The following is a 16,804-nucleotide window of genomic DNA, read 5'->3' as shown; positions in this document are numbered from 1 at the left end:
CATTATAGCGACATCCACCGTCTTTTCCCGGCCCCTGCAAGGGGGCTGAGTAAGACGGAGGAGCGAACTTTAAGGCGCCTGCAGACAGGTACTGTACTCTGTCCTGCAATCTTAAAGCATTACGATCCAAACACGGATGGGCGATGCCCGCACTGTGGGGAGACCTGTGATATCTTCCACATGGTGTGGGCATGTACTCAAAATCCCCACCTCCCCCCTTCCCCTACCCCTTCCAGAGAGGCATGGGAGACTGCCCTCCTCAACTGCTCCTCGCTTGAGTCCCAAAGGGCTCTTTTAAACGGGCGAGAGACGGGGCATTGTCATGCGGTGTCCCGGACTAGGGACGCCGACCATGTAGCGGGGCCACTCTGTGGCTCCCAAACTCTATTTCAACAATTAAAAGTTTTCACCACCACCTACACCTAGTGAACGTCAATGCCGGTAGCTGAGCTCTAGCACGAAGATATTGCTCGGCACGGAGTTTCCGCACGTCGGGACGGCCGAAAACGTCAGCAGATCTCGATCTCGAGGGCCAGGTCGGAGGGTCGACTTAATGGTTACGAAACCATCGGTTGCCGACATCCAAGAGGTAGAAGGGGACGTTGCGCCGTTTAACAGAATCGTCCTATCGATTGTAACTGCTGACACGCGCGTAGTAGGCCGACTTATAGTCGACGTCCTGGTCGTCGTCGCCACTGAATTGAGAAGGGTCACGCTGGAGCTGCGCCCCGGAACAATGGACGGTGGTAGGGATGGGCGGCGATGGTTGGCCCAGACCGTCTTGCATATCGGCCGGTGAGAAGAAAGTTCTGCTATGAAGTTTCAGGATGAATATTGAGACACTTCCACCAAGTGTAAAAGTAATTATTAGAAGCGTAGGTAGGCGGGCGCTGGCCGATGAGCGTCACAACGGACACACTCACAGGCGTCCCTGAGGACCGCGACTCCACTTCGTCTACCTCTTTGCCGCCACTCGGTCCCATTACAGAATGCTATTACTATCGTGAGTTAAAGACGAGACCGAAGACAATCGAATAAGCAAATCTTCGTCAGAAATTTGTTACTTTAGATTCTAACAGAAGCTAGGTTACGAAATATGTCAACTGATATTTAAGCACTGGAACGAACTCAGAAAATATTCGCTACCGGTTCAATAAGGTTGTGCAAGTCAAAGAGAATAAATCTGCCGCTAAGCATGCATCATCCATCCACAAAAAAATAAACAAAAGACCTCACATTTACGCTCTGGCTTCGCTACCGTAGTCCTCACCAAGGTATATTCGGCACTTTTGGCCGGCACCTGTCGAACACCCGTACACGGTCAAATGAAAGAGAACGGGGCCGCGCTTCGTCCGCGAAGCTCTGCCAATGCACCACGTGGGTGGCCCTGACAAGGGCCCTTTGTCTTACTTGGAAAGTGCGAACAAAACTCAGTCAGCAGTGCTCCAGGCGGGAGCAGGGGCTGGTTGTTGCCTAGCCGCCCAGAGCTGGACCTCGTGCTCCGTCTTTTTCAGCATCCTTGTGAGCAGCAGGTAGCGATGCAGGCCCACGCCGCGCCGGTGATCGTCCGTCAGCCTTCGGAGCTTCTCTGTAGACTCAGACCACAACCACTGCAGGCAGTGACCAATACGGGAATCCATTCTTCCGTACCAGCGCAGTCGGGAGAAGAGACAGGAATGACGTTTGCCCGTTGCGACGCTTTTTATAGGCCGCAGTATGATACTTTCGCACCGGAACCGGTTCGCGCGAACTCTCGAACCCGGACATCAGGCGCCATTTTCTGCCGAGCTACCAAAACGTTACGAAGTGCCTTTGCGCCATGCCTAACAGGCGAGTTTTGTAACCTCTGAGACTGCTTAAGAATGTCCGTGTCATCCTCCTGGAAGTAAAAGAAGTCATCTGGGCCCCACTGTGTTGTCTATGCATGCATTAACAGCCAGATGAAAAGAAGCAGCTGTGTTGTGGGTCGCTGTGTGCGATGTGCGTTATGTTTGTACAGAGTTCTGCCGCAGAGGAATGATCGGCCTGCATCGCTAACACAGGCGTAAAAAAATGTCCATGTGCTTCAAGTATGGATTGCTGTGTTGTGTATAGAATGATATACAAGGCAAATACGGAACCAAGAGTAAGTGCTGCGTTTGAAATTGTCAACCTAACTGCGTGGCCATCGCATTACGTGCAGCACTCAGTGACGGTGTTATTTGAATATAAAGGCACGATGAGAGCTTTCGGGAGGGTGTCAATAAACGTCTTTTAAGGCGGAAGCCTTTAATGCCTCATCGTTGTAAGCAGGAGCTGTCGACAGAAATGTCACGCTTTTCAGTTGGTCGAAACGGTCGTGACGTCAGTGTGCGCGAATTTCAAACGGGGCCAATTGTACTTTGGCTACTAACCATGCAGTTTTTTCCCGCTAGAGGGCCAACGGAGGCGCATGTGCTTCGTATGGGCTCCGCATTCGAGCACCTTCTGAAAGGAAAAAAACCCAGGATACTTCGACTCCGACACACGGACAAGAAGCGTGAGTCTATACGGCACCTTTCAAGACCTCATTTAAGCAAATCGGAGCTCGGGCGACCGAGCTCCGACTGTCTAAAGCCATCGTCGCTCCGGCGCCCTATACCCGAACGCCAGGCCTGGCGCGGCGCGAACGCCACGGCGGCAGTCATGGAGTACGCCGTAGCTGGGACGAACGCCTCCCCAGACGAATTCGAAACGCCCGATTGGAAAACGATTGTGTCTTACCGTAATCAGAACTGAAAAGTTGTGTCGTTAACAGCTCAGAAGCCAAATAAGCAGACCGAAAAGTCGAAGGCGCAACCTCTCCCTCCACTCCATCCTAAGAAACCGCTTCCACGACTACCGGAGGAAGACTATAAGATAATCTACAGACCAACGGGTGGCGTAGACATCACGCGCTACACCAAGAAATCCATCAGGCAAGCTATTGCATCAGCTAGCGGCATTTCCGTGGCCGAGGCTGACAAAGACCAATCCAGAACGAACTGTACAAAGAATGTGTTCACCATATCGACGCCGGTGCAGGCAAACGCACTACGTTACGTCGCAGTCAAATAAATCAAGCTGGAAGGCAAAGACATCATCATCACGTCGTACATCGCTCCTCCGGACAAGGCCTTGCAGGGGATCATCTACAGGGCTTACGATGGCGAAACGCAGCAAGAAATGATGAAAGAACTTCGGAAAAGAAACCCTGAAATCGTCCAAGCACGAACCATGGGAAGAACATCAAAGTCCCTCCTGCTCCACTTCGACGCGGACGAATTGCCAGATAGCATCATATACTTCGGCGTCCTGTATCCGGTCTACCCCTTCATTCAAAAAGTAGAGGCGTGCACGAACTGCAGAAGAGTCGGACACAGAAGGGACGTATGTCCAGAGCCACCGCAACAACGGTGCCCGTACTGCGGAAACCAGCACCTCAAAGAAGAAATCTGCGACCCAGTCTGCATTGTCTGTGGAGAAGGGCACCGCACAGGCGATAACAGCTGCAAAAAAAGATTTTTACGACCCCACACTAAAACGTCGGAGCACCAATCAAGATCAAAATCCCGGACCAGCGACAACTCAACATCCACCCAAAGAAAGGACCGCTCGAGCTCCTTCCCGCCCTTGGACAGCGGACGCAGCAGCAGCCGCAGTGGACGCAGCAGCAGCCGCAGTGGACGCAGCAGCAGCCGCAGCGGACGCAGCAGCAGCCGCAGTGGAGGTGACAGCGGCACCAGCAGCCGGACGCAGAGCCCCGGACCGAAACTGGTGAGCTGGGCGGGAGTGGCCTCTCACGGAAAGGGGACGGAGCTGCAGTTATTACAGTCTAAACTCGATCAGGCACTCCACCACATTCAAATACTTACGGACCGCATCAAACACTTAGAACAGGAAAACAGTAAACTAAAAGCACCCGCCAAATATAAGGACCCTCCTCCAAAACCACTTGCCATGCAGGAAGTTATAGAAATGGAAACTACTGTGTCCGCAACAGTCGAAACCCCAGTAAGCGTAGTAAGCAAGGAAGAAACACCTCGCAAAATACGAGTAGTAGCTGATGTTAGAAATCCCTCATTGGAGGATAGAGTCCCAAAACTCGAACAAAAAGTGGAAGAGCACAGTCAGAAACTCGATAACGTAACACAAACAGTTGACAATTTATCACAAAGACTCGAACAACACATTCAGTATGTAAATCACAAGTTCGGGGTAATCGACACCATTTTACAGGAAATTTTACGTCGGCTTCCCCCGTCAGCTCAAGGGGCGCCAATCGATCTATCCCAGCAAAATGGCCAATCCTAAAACCACAACACTTTGGCAGTGGAACTGCAGATCTGTGCGCAACAAAAAAGCAGATCTGCAGTTACATATTCAATCGCAATCCGAAAAACCTGACGTAATAGCGATCCAAGAGCCCAGAATATCTCGACTAAAACTGCCAGGGTACCGGGCAGTTCTGCCATGTCACATCACAGAACAACCTTTAACCACTACGATGGTACATAGAAACCTTACCATGGTTAACCACGAAATTGAAAACGTAGAGCTCGACTGTATATTAATCGAAATTTTACCCAGCAAAAGAAACTCCTCTTCTCTGTTCATACTGAACGCATACAGCCACCCCAGGGCGCAGGCTGGACCAGCGAAAGCCGCTATACTGAAAGCCCTACAAATTGCAGGCCAAAACCCAACCCTAATTGTGGGCGACTTCAACGCTCAACACGCGCAATGGGGACACGCAACTATATCTAAGAAAGGCACGGCCCTAATTGATTTTATCCAGCAAAGAGGGCTAACCCAATACACGGATCCCATGCAACCTACCAGGATAGGTAACAGCGTGAGCAGGGACACGTGCCCGGACCTCACGTAGGCAAAAATCTCCCAGACTTAAGCTGGAGCAACACCAGACAAAATCTGGGAAGTGACCATTATATCATAGCATCTAAAATCGCCATTGCCAATCTCAAACCGCAACCCAGAAAAAACAAGATCACCGACTGGGACAAACTTAGGACGATCCGCGACCAAAATCAGGAACCGATCACAGACCTAGAACAGTGGACACAAACCCTCCTATCAGATGTGGGAAAGGCCACTAAAGAGCTAGTACATGACCTAGACGTAAATGCGATTGACAGCAGACTTACACACATGTAGGAGGCAAGGCAAAGCCTAGAAAAAAGATGGCTTCAACAAAAATACAACAAAAAGCTTAGAAACAAGATACTCACACTCACAAAAGAAATTCAACACCACTCCGAAGAAATCGCAAGGCAGCAATGGGACCATATCTGCGAAAATGTAAATGGCAATCTAGGCACGAGAGAGACGTGGAATCTTCTGCGGCATCTCCTTGATCCGGAATCAAATAAAGCTACGACTCAAAGGGAAATCACCAAAATTTTAAACATGGACCCAGGCACGGATCAAGACATTATCAACACGCTACAGCAGAAATACTTCTGCACAACCCGAGAGACGCAGTCACTACCAGACTATAAAGGACAACCTAACCCCCTCCTGGACGCTGACATAACAACAGCGGAAATAAGAGCAGCCCTCCATAAGATACGCACGACATCCGCCCCGGGATAAGACGGCATTAACAATAAGACACTCAGAAACATAGACGACGCTTCCATCACAGCCCTCACCGATTTTGCGAACGAGTGTTGGAGGGAGGGAAAACTCCCAGCGGCGTGGAAACATGCCATCGTTAAATTCATCCCAAAACCGGGCAAAAAGCTCGCGCTCGAAAACCTCAGACCTATTTTGCTTACATCTTGCATAGGAAAACTGATAGAGCACGTCATACTAGACAGACTCCAGTCTCACATGCACAAAGAGAATTTATATCCACACACTATGATTGGCTTTAGACCACATTTATCAACAGAGGACACGATGCTCAGACTTGCAAACGAAGTCCTATCTCAGGAGCAAGAAAGGAGCACCAGGGAAATCGTAGCTCTAGATTTAACAAAAGCGTTTGATAACGTAAAACACAAAGCAATCCTAGAATCTCTTTCACGGTTGAATGTGGGCGAAAGAGCGTTTAACTACATCAAGGACTTTCTCTCCGATAGAACGGCTAAAATTCAAATTGGCGCAATTAAATCCGACACCTTCAGTTTAGGAGACAGAGGAACGCCGCAAGGATCGGTCCTCTCCCCCTTCTTATTCAATATAACCCTCATCTAAATGGCACACGCACTCGCAAAAATCCCAGACCTAGAACACTCTTTGTACGCGGACGATATCACCCTTTGGACCACCAAGGAGAGTATCGCCACAATACAAGATACGCTACAACAAGCGGCAGATGTAGTAGTAGAGGAGGCACAAGCCGCAGGATTCGCGTGTTCCCCCCAAAAATCTGAAGTCCTCATCCTAGACCCACTGCGTCAAAGGAAAAATAAAGCGCCTGAGATCAAAATCTACGCGGAAGGGGCCGCCATCCCAGAAGTGAAAACACTAAGAATTTTGGGAATGCTGATACAGTCAAACCAAAAAAACGACACGTTAATTAAGAAACTGAGAAACACTGTCAACCAAATCTCCTTCCTCATCAGACGCAGAGTCAACTACACTACACCATACGTCACCCTCACAGTAAGAGAAAGAGACGACCTGGATTCTCTAATTAGACAGTCCTACAAAATTGCGCTCAACCTCCCACGTCATACTCCAAATGAAAAACTATTACAGTTAGGAATTCATAACACCTTAGCGGAAATGATAGAAGCACACCTCACCGCACAATATGAATGACTATCAGGCACTGAAACGTTTAATCCTAAAGAAAGCAGGAATACAATATGAAGGAATCCGTACACACACCTTGCCAATTCCAAGACACGTGCACGAACACTTAACAGTCCCTCTTCTGCCCAAAAACATGCATCCACACTACGATACGGACAGAAGAAAGGCTAGGGCACAAAAACTTCACGAAAGATTTTCAGTTCAGAAAGACAAGGCGCACGTGGACGTGGCAGAACATGCGGACAGAGACGCCTTTTCCCTGGCAGTTGTCGATCATCGAGGTTCTCCCCTTGCATCGGCGACAATAGACAAAACAAAATTTCCGGAGGAGGCCGAAGAAGCTGCCATAGCTTTAGCCATTACCTCCACCACTGCCAAATACATCATAAGTGACTCCAAAACAGCAATTCGAAATTTTGCAAAAGGAAGGGCCCTCTCAGTAGCCATCAAAATCTTAGAAAAAATCTCCAATACCCGCCAGATAACATTGATCTGGGTCCCCGCCCATTCGGACCATCCTGGAAACGAGGCGGCGCACCAATTTGCCCGAGGATTCGTGGTTAACCGGGAGGTGCGCTACCCCGAGCTCAGGTCGGCCAAGGAGCGAATGACAACCTACAAAGAAATTACTACCCACTTCAAGAAAGAAAGACAGATCTTCCCAGAACCACATAAGTCCCTCAGTAAAACACAACAAGTCAGTTGGCGGCAGCTCCAAACAGACACTTTCTTTAATCCATACATGTACTCCATATGGTTCCCGGAGCAGTACAGCCCCGTCTGTTCTCTCTGTGGGCACCAAAAGGCAGACACACCGCACATCCTATACTCATGTACTCAAGACAAGCAAGCCATCGCACAGTCTGCAGCTCTCTACCCAATCTCAGTGGGAGGCCGCGCTGCTCAGCTCGGACCCGGAGGTTCAACTTCGAGCCACAGAGCGAGCCGAAGAGGTCGCCGAACGACATCGTCGGTCGGCCACCTGGCGTCCGGCCTAGAAGAGGAGCCCACCGCGGGGAGGGGAACATGAACCCAATCCGCGCCTAAGACCTCTGCTTTAATAAAGTTTTCCTCCTCCTCCTCCTACTAACCATGCAACTAATTAAAGGGATCGTATAGTGATGGTCCAAGTAAGTTTCACTGAGTTTAGTTAATTGCTTACTTAACCAATTAGTCCAATTAACATTTCTAATCAGACCAGATAAATAAATAAAACCGAATAAGAAATTGGCCGAGCTTGGGAATCGAACCCCGGTCTCCTGAGTGCGAGGCAAGCACGCTACCACTCCGCCATGCCAGCTTTCTTTTTTTCTTTATTGCATTTTGACAACGGGTACAAAGAAGTAAAACTTGTCAGCAACACTTGCACTGACACAGCAGGTTAAAATTTTTTCAGTTCTAGCAAGTCATCCAACACATTTAGCCAAGTTGGCTGATCAGGCAGTGCCTGATACACTTCCCTCAGACGTATGACACCTTCAATGAAATGCTCGCGTGGAGATCTCACAACTACTTCTGCATTGTTGAATTGTGTCCTTGTTTTCCATAAACTATGGAGGCCAAGGAGCATAATAGTGTCATAAGGGATGTCCTGTTTTCCTACCGGTAAGAACCTGATGCCATGCGGGTGTAGCGGTAAATCTTCCTTTAATGGTCTTTGAAGCACATCCCAGAAAAAAACCGCATCCCAACCATCTAAAAAAACGTGATCTATTGTTTCAGGTTTTTTACATAGAAAGCAATCTGTTGACCAAGGGACAAAGAGTCCTTTATCATGCTTCCATGTATTGACCGACAGAGTTCCGGTATGAAGTTTGAAGAAGAAAGTTTTCAAAGATGGGTAAACTGGCATTCTTTTAACCCTTTTGAGCACATCTGCTCCTGGGCCTCCGCAGTTTGGCAATCGGTAAATGGGTACAGGGAGCATTGATTCAATTAAATCTTTATACATATTTTTTCTAGTGACATTGGAGAGCTACTGCATTGAAAATCGCACTTGTAACATTCTGCACGCAAGCTCAACTTCACGCAGATAACCTCTCACTGTACCACGCATGTTTTCAACAGAGCATACTACAACTCCTGGTAGCAATCGACATAAACGAACTTGCATAACTGTGCGAAGAAAAATATCGTTCTGGTCGCGAAGAAACATAAAGCGGGACACGATTTGTCGTACAAATAAATGAACAAGACCGAGACCTCCTCTCTTCACGGGCAAGAATAAGTTTGTTCGACTAGTTCTTTCTCATGTCGACGCCAAAATAAATACAGCAAAAACCCGATGGATCTTTTGAATATTGATCCGCGAGGCGCTCAACACATTCATGACATACCATATCTTGGAGATGAGGAACAGGTTACACAGAGTAGCGCGTGAGAACATTGATAGTGGTCGCCCCTGCCACCCACTGGCCTTTTCCTTTGCTATTGCCACTTGTTCATTCCAGTATGGTTCGGAGTTGCTATAAGAGTTCAGCGGTACTCCGAGATACGTCGTCGGAGTTGTGGCCCACCGAAGTCGGGAGTAATAGTCTGGCGTTTCCTCCCAGTCACCATGCCAGAATCCATAACTCTTCTCCCAATTTATTTGTGCCCCGGTGCATTTGCAAAACTTCTCAACAACAGCCGTGGCTTCACAGATACTCTGTTTACTTGAGCAGAACACGGCGATGTCGTCAGCATAAGCTAAGATTTTAACATGCGCTGACAGTAACCTGAAGCCAGTTATATACTCAGAGTTTAGTATAGCCAGACAAAGGGGCTCAAGATAGATTGCGAACAATAGGGGTGACCAAGGAAATCCCTGCCTCACTGAAGATCGTACGTGTAGGCTTTCAGTCAGCTCCCCATTAACAATGACGCGCGTTGTGCAGTTCGCGTACGCCATTCGTACGCCCTGCGTTATTACACAGCCCACATTAGCCTGATCTAGCAAGCTGAAAAGAACCTCATGAGATAGACGGTCAAAGGCCTTTGCGAGATCTAGCTGCATCATTGCCACCCTGTCGCCTAGTGCATCGCAGCATTCAAGCACACTTCGCGCTATGTGTATATTAGTGGCTATGCTCCGACCCTTGATACCGCAAGTTTGATGACTCCCCACTAGCATGGTTATGACGCCCTGAATTCGCTTTGCCAGAACCTTCATGAATATCTTATAATCTACGTTTGTGAGGCTTATCGGGCGATAAGACGCCACCAACAGACGTTTTTCTGGCTCAGCAAACTTCGGTATGAGTAAAGTGTGCGATGTTGTGAATGACAATGGCGTACGTTTTTTCTCGTACGCTTCGACAATAACTTTCAGAAGAAGTAGGGTGATTTCTGACTTGAAATGTTTGTAAAAGGCGGCTCGTAAACCATCAGGACCGGGTGCTTTACCCAATGGCATTTGATCTATTGCTTCCTCTAGCTCTGTAACGGTTATTGGCTGTTCAAGACGAGTTCTGACTTCATCGTCGAGCCTTGGCATAAACGGTAGGAAATCATTATGGAAACTGCCCTCCGCCCTTCGCGTGTGACCCAGCAAGTCACTGAAATGGTCTCTGATTACGCCCTTGATAATGACGCTATCGGCCGATACCTCGTCTCCGTTTTGTATCTGGCGTATTTCTTTTTGACAAGCGTATCTTTTTTCATCGCCCAAGGCTCGTTTTGTTGGCGATTCCCCTGCCCACAGTTTCTCAGCACGTGCGCGCACCACCGCTGCTCTGTACTTATCTGTGTCTATTTTTTCCAACTGCGCTTTTATATTTCTTATTTCATTAAAACAAGTTCCTGGCTGACTGCTTTCAACATTAATGAGCAGCGCAAGCTGCTCACGGAGCTGGATTTCCTTCTGCTTTTCTTCAAATCTGATAACACTGCTTGTTTCAATTGCCCTCATTTTGACGTACTGCTTAAATTCTTCCCACTGAACAGCGTAACTTGACGGTTGGTCCATGAGCAGCTTTTCGAGCTCTTTTCCTACTGTACTGACAAAGCGTTCTTGCTCCAATAACTTTACATTGAGTTTCCATAAAGCCCAATTAAACGGCTTTTTATAGCGTATCCTGGTAAAGTTTGCAGCCACTAGACAATGGTCGCTAAATAGAACCGGTTTGACTTCGTACGAGGTACACAAAGAAACAAAGTCTGACGACACATATAAACGGTCCAGTCGGGCATGGCTGTCTCCCTGAAAGTGCGTGTATTGTGGTCGCGTCCCAGTTATATAAACACTTCTTATATCCTCTAAACAGTATCCACTGACCAGAGCATGCAAGAATTCAGCACTCTTATCACGTATGGGCGAAGGCTTGGCCCGGTCGACTGTCTCACAAACACAGTTCATGTCACCCAAGAACATAACAATCTTGTCACATTTTAAAAACGACTCAATTCGCTCAAAAAACAATTTACGTTCCTTTTCTACATTTGGTGCATACACACAAATAACTCGAAAAGGCAGATCGCAGTACAAAAAATCGGCGACCAGGAGACGACCGCTTTCACACGAAAAGAGCGATTGCATTGTTATGCCTTTGTTATTCCTAATAAAGAGAACACAGCCGCCTGACGCACCGACAGAATGACACACACACACATTAAAGTGCGTACGAAAGGTAGACACCATTCTTTCAGTCGCTTCTTGGCTTTCAATTTTTGTTTCCTGTATTACAACTACGTGAAGGTCGTTCTCAAGAAGAAGCCGACTTAGCTGACATTGCCGCCTTCTCGCTCCGAGGCCTCTAACGTTTAAAGTGGCTACACGTAGCACTTCGCGTAGGTTAGCTGCCATGTCGAATAGAAAGGACGCCTTATTATGTGGTATCTACCGTCGTGACACTCATCTCTCACCCCCCCCCCCCCCCACACCCTAAAGGAAGCTCAGCAGCAAAAAAAAAAACCTAAGGAGGCGGTTTACCCGCCTGCCGTGAGTCGGCCGGCGCGTTTGGTCGCCGCTTTCAAGTCTAACGCCTCGTACCTGGCGCTTTGGGCGGAGGCTCGTCGCTACCGCTGGCGTCCAGTTGAGACGCACTACAACCGACTTCATCATGCGTGCGTTTCCCGGTTGCGGCCGAGAGAGCGTCCATGGGCTCCTCCGAAGGTTGGGTGCCACCCTCCAAAGAGTCCACGTATATGTTTCTGTCCGACCCTTCGGCGTGGCGGGGACTGGTGCAGGAGCTACGGGAGCTCCTAGCAGCTTTCCAGGTGCTGCAGTGACATTGGGTAGCACCTATGGTTGATCCGTCTGGGGAGGCGTCAACGTGGGTTCTTGCGCCGCTGGCTCACTTGCCGCTTTCGATGCCTCCTCCGCGTCGGCTTCGTCCATTAGCAGCTCCGAGCAGTCCTCGTTGCTCACCCGCCCGGTGACGTTGGCATAAGTACGAGCACACTGCTGCTCCTCGTGCCCGTACCGACGGCAGGAACCGCACCGCGGGATCCGGCACTCCCGGCGGATATGTCCTGTACCACGGCATCGAAGGCAGAGCGGAGCCCTGCCTGGGAGTACCACGAGCGCCAGTTCGCCAGAGACGCTCACTTGATGGGGCAGGTCGACCAGCGTCACGCCGGCGTTCAACTTCAAAGTCACGAGCCTCGTTGTTGAGCCCTTGTCAGACACTCCGTGTACGCGCCACCGCTCCCTCGATACGTCCGTCACATTTCCAAATGGTGCGAGGGCAAGCCGCACATCTTCGTCAGGAACGCTGTGAAGCAGCCAGTGCAGCTTCATTCTTACGTCCTGGTTAGCGGGGTCGATTACGAGACAGCGGGCACTTTTCACTTTCAACTCCCCGGCGCTAACAATCTTCTTCAGCGTTTCATCGTCTTTGAAAGTTACAGCCCAGACATGGTTCATGCGATACGCCCCTAGGGCGACCACTTCCTGCCCAGCTCGCAGACGCTAACTGGGCAGATCGATGCAACAGCGCAGCAAGACACATGTCCAGCCGCAACACTTGGCGGCTCTTCAGGAGTCTCATAGACCCCACACAAACACGCTCGGAAACACAGAAACACATCAATCGCGCGATACACAACTTTCAAGGAAACACGAAGCAGCTAGCGAACACCTTGCGCTCACAATACCTCAATCAGGATCAAGACCCGCGTGGGCAGGATTATTCGTATGCAGGCTGCGATAATCCGGAACTGGGTCAACTTTTCCAGCTTCACGACCTTCGCGCGGCTCTTGCCAAAATGCGCAGGGGGACGGCGCCCGGGAGGGATAAGGTCACAGTCAAATTATTGGCGAACCTTCCTGATCGCGCATACGAAACCCTACTCGAATATATTAACGCCATTTGGACCGGGGACACTTCGTTGCCACCAGATTGGAAGACATCATTGGTAACCTTTATCCCAAAGGCGGGGAAACCGGTAAACACAGACAACCTCCGGCCCATCTCCCTCACTTCATGCGTAGGAAAACTGATGGAAACGATGGTCCGTGACCGCCTCTCAGAATATCTCGAGAGCAAGAACTCCTTTGCCGACACCATGTTCGGTTTCCGACCCAGTAAGTCCGCACAAGACATCCTTTTACAGCTTCATCACGAGGTTCTCGAACCCATAGAACACCCACACAACGACAAAATAGTCCTAGCACTCGATCTCAAGGGTGCGTTTGACAATGTTAAACACGGCGTCATGCTAAAACACCTTAGCGAGATTAACTGTGGTCCTCGTACATTCAATTACATCAAAGATTTCTTAACAGACCGCTTGGCCTATATACGTATACAAGAGAACGAGTACGGCCCGTTTGAGATGGGAACGCGGGGCACACCACAAGGCGCTGTGTTGTCCCCGCTTCTCTTTAACATTGCTATGATGTATCTCCCGGCACAGTTGGCGGCTGTCGGCGGTGTTCAGCATGCGCTGTACGCCGATGACATCACCATCTGGGCCACTACGGGAAATATAGGAGAGATGGAGGAATGCCTGCAAGCAGCGGCGAGCATAGTTGACCACTATGCCACGTACTGCGGCCTCCAGTGCTCCCCGTCCAAGTCTGAATTTGTGCATATTCGATCTTCTCCGAAATGCAAAATCTGCGTTCAGCTTTCTCTCGCAAGCGGCCCCATCCGTGAAGTGAAGGAGCTACGAATACTCGGTCTCTTCATTAATCAACATCGTAAGGCAGACACAACCCTTGCCAAACTCCGCAAAGTCGGCGACCAGGTAGGCCGAATGGTTCGCCGCGTTTCCAACAAGCGAGGAGGGTTGCGAAGTAAGGATGCGACGCGGCTCGCGCATGCCTTCGTAACAAGTCGAGTACTGTACTCGACTCCTTACCTCCGCTTACGGAAACATGACGAAGATCACTTGGAGATTGTACTCCGCAAAATTTTCAAGAGAGCCCTCGACCTCCCGATATCCACTTCCAACGCGCGACTTCTCGCGTTGGGGGTGGTGAACACCTATCGAGAACTCCGCGAGGCGCATCTCGTTAACCAATACACGCGTCTCGCCCAGACCGTGTCCGGTCGCCGCCTCTTGGACCGGTTACATATCAGACATGATCACCATACCATGGAACGGGTTCGAGTGCCAGAACTGTGGAGAAGCGCCCTCTACGTTCGACCCCTTCCGACTAAGATGAACAAGGAGGACCATAATGGCCGGCGCCAGGCGCGGGCGAATGCCCTGCACCGCCACTATGGCTCAAAGAAACACGTCTTCTACGTCAACATTGCAGGCCCCTGTCGCTCCAGGGGGGAATGGTACACGGCTGCAGTCAGACACGAGGGAAAACAGGTGGACGGCCTCTCGTTCAGAGCGGCCAACTCAACGCATGCGGAGGAGGTGGCGATCGCCCTCGCAGCCTCCCATCCCGACTCTAAATTCATCCTCACAGACTCTCGCGGAGCCTGTCGTAACTTTGAGTTCGGTTGGATCACTCCACTCGCTCACCATATTTTACACCGCAGTACTCGCGACGGAGATCCAACTCATCGCTCAATCATATGGGTCCCCGGCCACCAAGGCATGCCAGGTAACGAAGCCGCCCATGAGGCAGCCCGCGCACTCACTCACCGGGCACCAGGCGTCTCTTGGGAGGAGCTTAACCCAGATCACAGCCCTCTCCTTTCTTTTAAAGAAATTACTGAGCACTATCGTGCCGAACACCGGCGATACCCAGTTCCTATGAAAGGACTGGGTAAAGCTGGCGAACTAATTCTCCTCAGGCTCTTTACAAACACCCTACTGTGCCCGGCGGTTCTGAAGCACTTTAATCCTTCTTTTGACGGCCGCTGCTCCTTCTGTGGGGAGGTGGCCGACACCTTCCACATGGTTTGGGCATGCAGAAAAAATAATTCTCTCCCCCCAATCACCCCTTCCCCTACCCGAGAGGACTGGGAGGCGGCCCTACTCAGCTGCCAGGAACTATCGGCCCAGCCGGCCCTGGTTCGGCGGACTTGTGTAGCGGTCTCGACCAACGGGATCCCGGAATGAGGGACTCCGACTAGTATTGTAAGGGGTGAGACCCACTAGGGGCCTCTCCCCGAGCACCTCTCTGTACATTACTAAATAAATGCTTTTCTCCTCCTCCTCCGGCAAGAGCGATAGCTGAGCGAGCGCGTCTCGAAAATCTTCCACCCGATATGGGCGGGCCCTGACATCAGCGTGCAAAAATACGGTGTTCACAACGAAACGCCCGGTAGGCAGACTCGGCAATACAACCTGGTACTCGGATCCTGAAGACAAATCAGAAGCAAAAGACCTGTTTCCGCGGCCGGGCATGGCCGCTGTAGCCGCTCCAACGGAGCTCGTCATCGTACGTCCGTCACACTCGGTGGCCGGAAGCAGACCACTCCGCCATGCCAGCTCGATGGTTTGGAATGAACAAGGGTGCGTCTAGTGAATACGGTGTCTTCGTTCACACCCATCTTCCTCCCTTCCCGTTACGGCGAGGTTTAGGTGTCCACCGAGATATTGGAGACAGATACATTTCCTTTCCTCAAAAACCAATTTACCGACGAGAATGGAGTATTTGTCCGCGTTTCAGATTGGGCCAAATTGTCGTGACGTCACCACGCGCGAATTTTTGACGGGTGTCCACCGAAATATGTGAGACAGTTACTGCGCAACTTCCTTTCCTCAAATACAATTTTCGACTAGTGTCTACTGAGATATGTCAGACAGTTAATGCGTAATTTCCTTTCCTCAAATACAATTTTCATTTTCTTCACTACGGTCCCTCTTTCTTCTTTCACTCACACTTCCTCCCTTCCTGCACCGTGCGGCTCAGGTGTCCACCGAGACAGAGAATTACAGCCCCATTTCCTTTCCTTAAAAAGCGTTGCGTTCAAAGGGCAACGCATCGCGCCGAACGGGTGGTGGCATTCCGTGGACTTCCTGGCAGCGCTACAACACGCTGTCGCGTTCCACTCCTAAAGGCGAAGCTTAAGCGTCATTAATTGGCAGTTAATTAATGCAACAACAAAATGTGAAGTGAACAATCGCGTAGCAGAATGCAGCACTCAGGCTTTCTCCTTTCAACACTTAAGCCGCTAAAGTTCCTCGAATTTTTCTCGCCTTATATTCTTACACAATGGAGGACTTGGAGGTCTGTTTCCTTGCTGTGAGCCGCTGTGCCGTTCTTCTCCCTGCGGAGATTGCGTTCCCCGCTGTGGTGCTCCACCGTACACGTGTGGCATGGCTGGCTGAGGACTTTGGTTGGCGTGATCCCACGGTGGTTGATGGCTTGTAGCGATCGTAGCAACCACAACATCGACAGAGTGAAACCCTGCGCCAATGGTGCTGATCGGTGACGCAAGGGGGACACATGCACCCCGAAGCTACAGCGTTGGTTTTCTGAGTTGACACATTAGCGGCATCTGTCTTCATGGTAGCTCTGATGTAGCGCAGCTGCTTGCAGTATCACCAGTAGAAGGCAATGAATTCGGTCGATTTGGTGATCTGCCACGAACCCCGGATTTCGCAATATCGCGGCCACGCACGTTCGTAATTTAAGGAGCGCAACAAGTGCCCGCGTAGGAGAATTTGAGATAGTGCCTTGGCAAAAATCATA

General features: G+C 50.1%; 1 protein-coding gene across 1 annotated transcript; it reads right to left on the bottom strand.

Annotated features, from left to right (window-relative positions):
• Positions 1 to 11,918: 11,918 nt before the first annotated feature.
• LOC149337344 (uncharacterized) lies at positions 11,919 to 15,546 on the bottom strand. The gene is made up of 2 exons (XM_089554864.1): positions 15,298 to 15,546; positions 11,919 to 12,652 (listed from the first exon to the last, which is right to left on the bottom strand). Exons 1-2 carry the CDS (start codon positions 15,544 to 15,546, stop codon positions 12,002 to 12,004), a joined length of 900 nt encoding a protein of 299 aa, XP_089410990.1. The 3' UTR covers positions 11,919 to 12,001.
• Between the last annotated feature and the right edge of the window lie 1,258 nt (positions 15,547 to 16,804).

Source organism: Amblyomma mixtum, chromosome 7 (genome assembly GCF_055824585.1).
Source record: "Amblyomma mixtum isolate Tamu chromosome 7, ASM5582458v1, whole genome shotgun sequence".
NCBI lineage: Eukaryota > Metazoa > Arthropoda > Arachnida > Ixodida > Ixodidae > Amblyomma > Amblyomma mixtum.
This window is presented reverse-complemented; position numbering and strand designations above follow the sequence as displayed.

Bases quoted from the DNA above. Each gene is read 5' to 3' on its own strand.
- LOC149337344 (XM_089554864.1), bottom strand. From the start codon at position 15,546: ATGACGAGCTCCGTTGGAGCGGCTACAGCGGCCATGCCCGGCCGCGGA. The intron at 12,653-15,297 runs GTAATGTACAGA...CGAGCTGGGCAG, and splicing joins AGGAGAAAAGCATTTATTTA to GAAGTGGTCGCCCTAGGGGC.